The 11,533-nt window shown below is 39.1% G+C and overlaps 1 protein-coding gene across 1 annotated transcript in view; it reads right to left on the bottom strand.

Annotated features, from left to right (window-relative positions):
• The window catches only part of apaf1 (apoptotic peptidase activating factor 1), a 46,761-nt gene extending 37,270 nt beyond the window's left edge, over positions 1-9,491 (bottom strand). The window contains exons 1-16 of the mRNA XM_085251976.1: positions 9,327-9,491; positions 7,862-8,050; positions 6,992-7,181; positions 6,567-6,764; positions 6,112-6,301; positions 5,132-5,244; positions 4,890-5,021; positions 4,421-4,659; positions 4,100-4,267; positions 3,754-3,885; positions 3,299-3,412; positions 1,749-1,933; positions 1,319-1,445; positions 948-1,073; positions 703-843; positions 312-437 (exon numbers count right to left, since the gene is read on the bottom strand). Coding sequence (XP_085108102.1) covers positions 312-437; positions 703-843; positions 948-1,073; positions 1,319-1,445; positions 1,749-1,933; positions 3,299-3,412; positions 3,754-3,885; positions 4,100-4,267; positions 4,421-4,659; positions 4,890-5,021; positions 5,132-5,244; positions 6,112-6,301; positions 6,567-6,764; positions 6,992-7,181; positions 7,862-8,005 — 2,325 coding nt within the window. The 5' untranslated portion in view covers positions 8,006-8,050; positions 9,327-9,491. The remainder of the gene's footprint in view (positions 1-311; positions 438-702; positions 844-947; positions 1,074-1,318; positions 1,446-1,748; positions 1,934-3,298; positions 3,413-3,753; positions 3,886-4,099; positions 4,268-4,420; positions 4,660-4,889; positions 5,022-5,131; positions 5,245-6,111; positions 6,302-6,566; positions 6,765-6,991; positions 7,182-7,861; positions 8,051-9,326) is intronic.
• Between the last annotated feature and the right edge of the window lie 2,042 nt (positions 9,492-11,533).

Here is an 11,533-nt window from a genome sequence, read left to right on the forward strand (position 1 = left end):
CTAAATAGAAAGCGAGTACCATCATTTGCCTATTTTGTTGCAGTAAAGTTCTTCTAGAATCAAATGTTTTAATTCAGGGATTATAAAACTATTGGGACTGTAAACTCATGACTAGGAAACATGTTGTCCAACAAAAGTACAAAAACGTATTTAAGAAAAACAAATCTTTACCATTTAAATCCGTCACTTCAGATTTAATTAAACAAAAACAGTGTATATGTCAGAGCACTTCACCTGCTAATAATTATTTCTAGTTCAGTGTGTGTTACCGTATCAAAAAGAAAGCAAGTATCAGGACTAATGGCAGTCACCTTAAGGGTACCATCGTTGGAGCAAGTTGACAGATACTTGTCATCAGGAGAGAAACAGCAGTGGTTGACTGGTTGAAAGTGACCAAACATGGTGTTCTGGGAGGATGGCTTATTGAGGTTCCACAACTAATGAAGCAAAGAAAATGCATGTGGCATTAAAAAAAATGGCTAACACATTACATAACATATTAGCCCCTTTTTGCCTTGTGTTTTTATGTGCATGTGTTAGCTAGCAATCTGTCCAGGCCTCTCTTCCTATGACAGCTGGGTTCTAACACAAATGAGATCTGAACTGGATAAACTGGATAAAAATTAATAGATGAATTGATGGAAGTAGAACACGAAAGGTCAGAAGTTTAAAAACAAAATCGAAAGCATAAATAAGACAAACCTTGACATTCTGAATATCGTCATTGGAGCAGGTGGCCAAAAGGAGGCGCCCTGATGTGTTGGTAAACTGGCAGTGGTTGACCTGCTCTTCGTGCTCCTCTTCAAACGTCCTAAGCAGCATTGCTCGCTCTCCATTCCACACCTGCAGTGTCAAGAACATCAGGATAACATGGCAGATTTCTGTGTTATTTTACTCGCTTATTTCTTAATCATAACATAGTTATAATGGTGCTGTGGACTGTGTACCTTGACTTTTCTGTCACTAGAGCAGGTTGCTAAGAGACGGCCGTCAGGGGAGAAGGCACAGCAAAGCACTTCATCATCATGGGCAGGGATCTCCATGAGCTTCTCACCTGAGGTACTTTTAAACACCTGCACACCATTGCAAAGATGGCAGCGAAGCCACGTTTCATCAGTACAATATTGAGTTCCTCATGTAACACTAAAAACTCCTGACTAAAGTTTAATAAACTATGAATTTACAGCTTTTAACAATGGTTACGACAAAGTGTTACTGAAGCTATTTGTAGATTCCAGAGAGCTGAACAATTCTAGTTAATGATTGCATTTTGGTCCATTCTGCTGTTGCTTTTGATGCTTTGCCGGTGAAATGGTACCTTGAGTGTCTTGCAAGCTCCACAAGAAGCAATTTTGGTTCCATCCTGCGAGAAGCAGGCTGAGTAAATGGAGCCCTGGTGGGGGTGAATCACCAAACGAGACAGATTGTCTACACCGCTCTTATTCCTGTATTCAAAAACACGACACACACACAAAACAGTAAAAGCAGGAGTTCAAAGCTTGTACACACCATTAAAATGGAAATAATAACAATTTCAGATATATTATATATTGAATATTCATTTTAATTGCATTGTAACAGCAAATGTCATCTAAAATCTTACATGTTAAAGAAGGGAGTACAGATTTAACAATGAAAATTAGTTATCATATAATTCAATAACAAACTAACTAATAATGAGATGTAAAAATCAACTTGAAATATCTCCATTATAAAGAGAACACCATATTAAATGCTTGCTTTCTTACACCAAGTCAAAGTAGAGTTTCCCAGCTTTGGTCCGGTTCTGTGCCTGCAGTTGAGCTTGTTTGTAGACCTCGGAGTTGGGCGGCTGAGACAGAGCAAGCTGCACAACATCAGGGAAAGGACGCTGCTCGAGCTGGTGGCCATTCAGAGACAGAAACTCCTGGAACTGACTGCGCACTTCACTGTTCTGGAAGCAAAGAAAACACAAGCATACTTGAGTCCACTGCAAACACCAGGTCACATTAAAGGGAAACTACCCAAAGCTTGTCGCTTGTTATCATAACTATTTTTCACTAAGAACTTAAATCACAAAAGTTTGATTGGTAAGTAATTGCTATTATGCACCATGGCATGTTCTCTTGCAAAGATGAAAATTAGAAAGTGAAAATGTGATAATTAAAAAGAAAATGAAGGTAGGAAAATTAAAGGTCAACCTTTTTATTTAATTCACAAAGTACATGAAAGACAGACGGAGTCTAAACCTGTATTTTTCCTCGGGATGAGGTATGTTAGAGTTTGTATTGTTGATTGTCATTTATGCTTAGAAATATTTAACCATAGATGCTTAGAGGTGTATAATCAATTGTGTAGTGATAAGTTGTGTGATCTTTAACAGGCTACAGAGGCTTGGTGTGCATTCCACACCTACATCCTGGGAGCATGAGAGAGGTCATACCTTCTCTTATTGTTTTATGGTAGGATTAACGTAGTTACGTCTGTTTTAGTCTAAGTGCTTTTTGTGTATAAATGAACTGCTGGACTTCCTTACTGTGTTATCTAGGATGAGGGGGGGTCTACCCTCTTCCTGACCAAGGATGTTTGCTTGTGTGCTTTTATGACCCTTTGATCAGCAGTACCACACACACACACACACACATACACACACACAGGCAAGGTACTCTTTGTTTGTATGTAGACGTCGTATGTTAATGAACCTATGCATATTCATGTAACCTCAATAAAAGGACAGTGTTACGGGAGGACGGACGAGAGCAACTGGGGTCAAGCGAAGGGACGGCGCTCTGTCCGGTTTCTCCCGTGCACGAGTAACATGAAGAACTTTGCCTATTTGTGTCTTGCTTAGCAGTGTAATTATATTGTCTTCAACGTTCCAGCGGATGGGTTCAAGCTACAAACCTATCAAGGTAGAATGAGCTGCACTCTCATTCTTTGTTGAATTACTCTTTTTGTACATGAAGATCAGAAATTTAAGCATCAAGGACACTGTCATTTTCACTAATTTGATGCAACAGATAGGTATGCACAAATTTATGATTCCTGCAGTCTGCACATATCTCTCATGCATCTTTGTGAGTTGCTTCACTCACTGAAAATATGACTGGAAATTTAAAAAAAACAACAATTATCTTCAGGCTCTGCATCATGCCACTCAACTAATCTTATGCCTTGAAAAACTACTTATACATAGAAAACAAAGGTTTGTGTGGCAGTGATAAATATTAAGTTTAAAGTGACCCATATCTGAACACATATGTGTATCCCATATGTGAAAAGGGCAATAGACACAGTGGCCATTTTTTTATGTCCTGACCTCTTGGTCCAGAATGGATCCATACTCCACATAGTCATTGATGAGATGAGCTGGACCCATTATCTTGGCCTTGATGATCACCCAGTTGAGAGAGAACATGAGTGAGTAGAGCTCCTAGACAGAGATGATCAGAAACCAAAAAGAGAAAAAGACACAGAGAGACAGAGACATGGTGAGAAAAAAGGTAGACTGAAGAAATAAAACCCTGCTATTATTTCTCACTTATACGTCATCTTAAAACACTGCATAGGGCTGTGCAGTCTGGTCTACTTTAACTTATGTATGTATGTATGTATGTATGTATGTATGTATCTATCTATCTATCTATCTATAATAAAAATGGTTTCCCATACTGTAGAACAGAAAATGAGAAAGCCATTTCATTGTTCAGCACTGTAATGAATTACTAGGTTCAAACACACTTAAAAGAAAAAGAAAATAATTATCACTTCTACCTGGGTAAGGTTGGCTTTGGCCATATGGTAGGTCAAATATCGGATCCAGTAAAGAGATTCCTCGTCTCCTGAAGTGGGGGGACCGTCTCTGTAATGCTGCTGGTACTGACGCACCACCTTAGTGTGAAGGCTCTGTTTAACACAGAAAACCCAAATAAGCACACACACAACAGCAAAGAACCATATTTGCTGGGTTAAAGATAATGACACTGGATTTATAGCTTTGATTTTATGCTAGAGCTAATTTAAACCTAATGTAGCTAATTAGTTAGCCTGGCCTCTTAAAACTTGTAGCTTAATTTGACAATCACTGCCCACTTCAATTGAAGGATGCCTTTAGACTGACCTCAAGCTGCGTTCGGTTCTGCTCCAACAGGAAGTCTATCTGGAGGTCGTGAAGGTAGTACAGGTAGGGTTTACTGTTATTGTCCACGAAAAGCAGAGACTTGTTAACAAATTCCTCCAGGATGTCCTCCACCTCCTCAGGTTCCAGATCCCAAAGAACAGACAGCACCTGGGAGAAGAAAGAACAACACAATTAACCGTTCTTAACCTTGTGGAAGAATAATATGCCATTAATCTGCAAAAAGCATTAAAATTTAAAATGTCATGTCACTGTGTCAGAAAATATAGGGATCATAAACAATCTCCTTTTGTGCAGACAAACCTTAGCGGGGATTTTGACATCCTTCTGTAGAACAGTAAGATCCTTGTAGAGGTCTCGGTGCTCATCAGGAAGTACCTCGATGCTAGCAGCCATGGCCTGATCCAGGGCATCATAGTCATAAGATGATGACTTCCTTATACGCTTGAACTGCTTCATCTGCAGCTGGCAGAGATAGTAACGCCAGCGGTTTGGTTTTTCTCTGAGCAGCGCTCCGATCAGAGACACCACCAAAGGGGAGCCTGACATGAGGGGCGAGGAAACAGAAATGTGTGGGGTTTTTTTAAAGCACATGACCCTAAAAATGATATGAGACCTAAATCGTCACAAAGCTTGATTTGTTTTCCCAGAAAGCAACAACTAAATCGAAATTAGCCATGTTTTCTTATAAAAAATAACATCACCCATATTAGCAAAGACATCTTCTAGGCTTCTCTTAGATTTCTTTATTAGTCAGTGTCAAGATACATACCTTTACACTCTCTGACAATACTGCGAGCCTCCTCAGGTAGTGCTTGCAGATTTATTCTAGTGTACAGAGCAAGGATCTCCAAGGCCTTGTTTTCATCCAACCCGCTTTCAACTTCCACCTCGTGCTTAGCACCTACAAAAACAGTCAATACAGAGTATTTTTCAGTATACAGAAAAGTAATCGCAGAAGTTTCACCCACTTAAGTCTGTACAGTGACCAGAGAAAAGCAACAAAACACATACCACTAACAGAATCAGTGAGGCTTCTATTTCTGGTGGTGAGAAGAACACGACATTGGATGTCAAACACCTTCAACACTGTACTATCCCAGATGTCATCCAAAATCAGCAGAGATCTAAAAAACACAAAAGAAAGAAGGAATTTGTCACAGCTGCTGCTTTTTAAATCAGCTGACTGTTTACGTCTGCTGACGTAGATACCATCCAAATGACTGTGGCTGCACCACTTACTCACTTTCATATGAACAATCTGTCGCAGCAGAGCAGTTAAACAACATTCAGCACATGAAACCATCTGCATTCCTTTTACCTTTAAGCTTCTATTTTTCCATACGCAGATTTAGAGTTACTGAACACATCATTTTTTTATATTTTCTATGTAACCAAGTTTCTTCTTTAGTAAAAGTTTTAACTTTCCAAGGTATTTTGTTTGGTGACATAGGATACATTTATTACACAGTTATTTTATTTCCCCCACCCCGTCGAAACAATTCATCTTTACCTAAAATGTCTGTCGAATTTTTAAAGTTGTTGTCTTTAACTTTTTAAAACTTTCTTTTAACTTAAATTTGAATTGTTTTTAATGCATTATTGCAGTTCAAATGTCTCAGTTTATATTTCCTGCTGTGTTTAAATCAGTGGTATATACATAAAACATAATTCACCAATAAACTACATCTGACTTGACTTTAATAATAATAATGTTGGCGTTGTTGACCGACACAATTCATCTGCTTCAGTAACTTTAAAAATACTTTACATGTATACTGTATCTTTCTGTTTTAATTATTTTTTACATCCTTTATTATTTTACTTGTACATGTCGATATTAGAATGGCATGGTTAATGTAAATGATATACTAACTTATTCTATATACATATTACTTCTGTCTTATTGATTGATTAAAGTTAAAGTATTTCATGTTAAACTCAATATTATAAATAAAAAGTTGGGAGATCACATATAATTACTAAATAGTGACCTTGGATATCTGCGCAGCATGAGGAAGCGAAGACGCTCCTTGGCTTCATCCAGAGAGTTTGGAGGACGGTGGAGGGGCTGAGAATCAAGGCTCTGCTCCAGACGAAAACACAATGACTGAACTTTAACCAGCAGGTCTGGCTTGTCCACCTGGCCGATGGACAGCCAGTGGACGCCTCCAGGAAAGCAATCTGGAGATAAGAGGGAAGAAAGAGTTAAAGGAGCAAGAGTTGTCAAACTACAGAGAAGTAACTGCTATCTGTCAGTTCGTGGATCATTAGCGACAACATCATCTTAGCTGAGTCCATCGGTGATCTATGTTAGTAAGAGACCCAGAAAAGTACATCAACGATTACAAAAACTTTTTTGTTTTAAGCTTTTCCTTTCTCAGTTTCATTCATTGCCTCAAACTAATTCATATTGATAGTTAGTGCTTTATATCAGTCAAATATTCACCTTCAATGATTCCATGATCTCTAACAGCTTCAGCAGCTAGGACGGACTTCCCCGAGCCAGCCATGCCAAAGACAGTGATCCAGCCGGGCTCCTTCTGGAGCCGGTAAAGCTTCTCCCTGGCCCTGTTCACTAGTTCTGGTCTGCTGACAAACACTACGGGCCTCTGTGGGATGCCACCTTCACTAAGCATTGACTGAACTGTTGAACAAAGCAAAACTGTGAGTGTTTGAAGAGTTATCATACAAAAAACAACACTAAGTTTAATACTAAGAAGATGCTCAGTCAGGATCAAGATCAACTCCCACACAACAAGCAGACTCTGCACATCCTTTTTTTTTTTCTGCCAGCACTCATGAACTCCCACACACTAACAGCACAACCTATCAAACCTCCACCATCCTCACCCACAGCTTCCTACTTCTTACCATAAGTTGCAGAGCCATCAGAAGAGCCCTTATGTGGATTCAATGAGATGTGTGGCAGGTCCCTATGGAGCAAACTGGCCAAATCGTCATATGCCTCTCTGACCAGTGCGTTGTAGAAAGAAATGTAGGCAAGGTTGTCCTTTCTTAACAAGAGCTCTATTAGTGCTCCAGCCTGATCCTTCCTGGTAAGCTGAAGACAGAAACATCAGAGATGAGATGTGAAATGTTATGATCTGGTAGAAACCATACCAGGCGATGTTTTGAATAAATGTTAAGAGTCTGAGATACATTCCACAAAAAAGATTGTTCATGTTACAACATTTGTGCATGGTTTAAGCCAGCTGTATTCTAGAAATCAACCAGTTGCATCATCTAGTGGGAAAATCCCATGTTGGCAAAATGTTGGCAAAGGTTGGAATACAGTTTTGTTATTAATCATTTAAAAAGAGAATGTAAAGTTACATTAAAATTGTACACACTTATTGGTTTTGCTGTTAGTTTGATTTCTACAGCAGCCAAAAAGCATTCTGTTCATGTATGCCTCAGTTACTTAACGGAACATCATTTTAATGACACAGTATTGCTTCTCTATGGCGAAATCCAAGGTAATGTATTACTAAATAACCTTAAGGGGAAAATGAGTTATCTACAGTTATCGTCATGTCTTGTGTCCACAGAAAATGGCAAAGTCAACACAAGTGTGAAAACAAAGACTTGACTCAGTAAATAAAGGTAGGAGGAGGGTGACTCAATACATGGACAATAAAGTCTGAGAGGAGGAAAGGAGGACAGGGCTTCAGTAATGTCGAGCAATATTTTCATTGACCACAGTATTAATTCTAGAAAATGTAGAAACCACCAGAAGCTCACCTGAGTCCTGATCCTCTCCTCCTCATCCACAGTCATCACACCATCACTGATCATGTGATCCATCAGGTAGGTGGGCTTAATGTCCTCCTCCAGTTTTTGGCGGAAGCGCAGCAGACAGCTCCGTGCCCCTTCCTCCAGCGCCATTTCTGCGCCACACACCAACCATACAGGATCTCGGTGCACTGCACGCTATTGGAAAAAAATACGGCGTTTAATAAATTGTGGATCTGTCCATCCTTTTTGGCATGGCATGTATTTCTTATTGTTCCATCTTCAGGAGGTAGTGTGGGTAGTCTACTAATCAGAAGGTCAGTGGTTAGATCTCCAACTCTTCCAACCTGCATGTCAAAATATCTTTGAGCAAGATACTAACCCCAGAGTTTGCGCAACTCTTTCATGTAAATGTGACTGAATGAATTTTAAGTTAAACAGTACTTACGGGGGCACTCGGTTACCTCAGTGGTTGAGCAGGCAACCACATGCTACAAGGCCAAATGCAGCAGCTTGCATGTCTTCCTCTTCCTCTTTCTACCATCTTCTCTTTACTCAAACTATCCAATAGTGCCCCCCTCCCCTCCAAACATAATAATTAAGTATAAATTAAATTAAATTAAATAAGTACCAATCCAAGTACTGGTACTGTACCATTTACATGGGGAATACAAATATATATATTTTATATATATAATATATATATATATTTTAATAAGGAGAATTAAAGTAGAAACATAGAGTAAATATTGTTAGTTTTAGTATTTGTTAGTTTGGAAAAAAATAAATAAATTAAAAAGTTTTAAAAAAAAATCACATCATGGTTGTAGAGGCACTGATGGGCATGTTTAATGAGACTCTGGATGTTTACAAGCCTGTGAGTCAACTGGTTTCTATTGTAATACATGTACTGTTTTTCCTATAACTCGCCTGACATATGTCCTCAATACGTCATGCCCCTGCTATATACAGATGTATTTGTGATTGTGTATATGTGTGAACTGATCAGTCTTGAAGGTTATGTATTCGTCAAGCTTTAAAGGTTTCCTGCTGTTTAAAAATAAAATTTGTTAGCAGGCTTTAACGGCAGAATGTAGTCTAAAACCTTAAAAATACCCTCAAAGCCACAAAAGTGTGTGAAAACAGTCTTTAATGTCCAGATATCTGTGTTCCAATACGAAACAGGAAGAGATCAAAAGTGAAAATGCAAGAGCTGATAACGCATTCACTGGGGTATAGGTTACCATCTGTTATTAAAAAATAGTAGGAGTACTTAGTTTTGACAGCTCAAAATGAACTTTCACTAGTGCTAATGAAGACTAAACTTGACTCTTCTTATTCTTAGTCGACATCTTTTCTAGCGTTATATTCACAAACCAAGCCCAATCCAGCACTTGTTAGGAAGTTCAACCTACTCCGACTGCGTGAAGTAAATGAAACAAAGAAAGACAGGTAGCCACTAGCTGATACTTACGAATATCGTCTAGTCTTCAGCGAAGAAGGTGGTTGTTTAGTTGTATGCGGCTTCGATATCAGGTCACGATTTAAGAACCCAGTCACTAAACAGAGGTTTTAATTCTCTGTCTTAACGTGTTACTACACACCCAATTTTGAAAGAAGAGCTTCCTGATTCACAACAAAAACAACTGCCCCGGCGTGAAGCAACCAATTGCTTTGCAAGCTCTAGCTCACGTGACCGGTGAGCTCACGCTTTGGAAGAATGTGTAGCTGGGCAAACTGATGCGGCGTTTATATACTTCTCGTGTGTTGTAAATATTTGCGTTCGCTCAGCTAAAACGGTTAGGCTTTACAAATATTTTCCAACGATAAAGTCATATGAATACGTATTCCAGCGGCGGTGTTTTCATGGTAAATTTGAGTAACATAAGAGTTATTATGCGTTACTATAAGACATAACATAGAAACGACCATCATTTACTTTCTCTGTCTTGTTTAATCAAAAACACTTTAGTGTGTGGTATTACCCACTAAATTCATGATACAGTTCAAACACTTTGCACAATTAGACGCCACATTAGACGAAATTAGATTTATGAATTAAAAATCCTTTGACAACTCTATTTTTATCTACCTCCAGGCCGCACTTGAAGGCAACATTACTGCCTGGTGACAGCAAGTGATGAGAGCATTTGTTTACTCCAGTACACATTGATGCCCTGATAATACAATTATAAGTAGCTGTGAATAGATTACCTATATAATGCTGTGGACATATAGGCTTGTTGTCAGACCTGCGTGCAATGAGACTCAAATGAAGTATATGCAAGCTAAAATTATCATCTATACAAATTATTGTCTGTATTTAATTAATTAAGGATGCAGGTTGGTGATTATAATTTTCATCCTTGCTTAAATAGCTTTTTTTCTTAACAGTTGTGTGTTAGTCTCATGCATTCCCCAGATAGCAAAATGATAGCAATAATACATTATAGCTTTGTGTTTTCAACTTGCAACAAGAGAAAAAAGCAACACAAAATTAAAGATAAAGGTTCAAACCTGGTTTTCTTCCTATTCGTGGGCTAAACTGTTAGGTTCCCTCTATTAATACCCCTTTGAAAAAATATATCTACAGGGTGGGCCATTTATATGGATACACCGTAATAAAATGGGAATGGTTGGTGATATTAAAGTCCTGTTTGTAGCACATTAGTATATGTGAGGGGACAAACTCCTCAAGATGGGTGGTGACCATGGTGGCCATTTAGAAGTCGGCCATCTTGGATACAACTTTTGTTTTTTTCAATAGGAAGAGGGCCATGTGACACATCAAACTTATTGGTAATGTCACGAGAAAAACAATGGTGTGCTTGGTTTCAACGTAACTTTATTCTTTCTTGAGTTATTTACAAGTTTCTCTTTGTTCACAGCCATTGACATGTCGAAGAGGTTAACACATGAGGAGCGGATCGAAATTGTGTTGATATCTGGTGAACGCAGTAACCAGGTCATTGCAGCAGATTTCAATGCAAGACACCCTACGAGACCACCCATCTCCCATGCTACAGTTAGCAAACTGCTTGCTAAGTTTCGTGAAACTGGTTCAGTGTTGGATGTGCCAAAATGTGGACGCAAGAAAACTGTCACTAATGAAGAAACATCAGTGGCTGTCCTAGCTTCATTCAGCAAGAGCCCACAGCGTAGCAAGAGCCCACAGCGTAGCACTCGCCGCATGTCACTGGAGAGTGGCATTAGTCGAACATCCTTTTCGGCGGATATTAGCTACTCACAAATGGCACCCTTACAAACTCCAGCTACTGCAGCATCCCAACGAGGATGACCCAGATCGGCGCACAGAATTTGCAGAATGGGCAAAACAAAAATTGGAACAGGACCCTCAGTTCACGCAGAAGATTTTGTTCAGTGATGAGGCAAACTTTTATGTGAATGGTGAAGTTAACAAACAAAACCACCGCTATTGGTCTGACACTGACCCACATTGGATGGATCCCTCCAAGACTGTTGGAACAACAAAAGTGATGGTTTGGTGTGGTATATGGGGTACAACGATAGTGGGTCCATTCTTCATCAATGCAAACCTCAAGGCCACTGGATATTTGAAATTGCCACATGATGTGTTTCCCTCTTTATGCACTGAAGCTGGCATGTTCCCTGAGTTTTTCCAGCAAGATGGTGCACCACCACATTATGGGTGCAAGGTCC

Source organism: Mchenga conophoros, linkage group LG17 (genome assembly GCF_057382185.1).
Source record: "Mchenga conophoros isolate Kocher_MC1m ecotype Shallow Benthic linkage group LG17, M_conophoros_male_GT1.1, whole genome shotgun sequence".
Lineage (NCBI taxonomy): Eukaryota > Metazoa > Chordata > Actinopteri > Cichliformes > Cichlidae > Mchenga > Mchenga conophoros.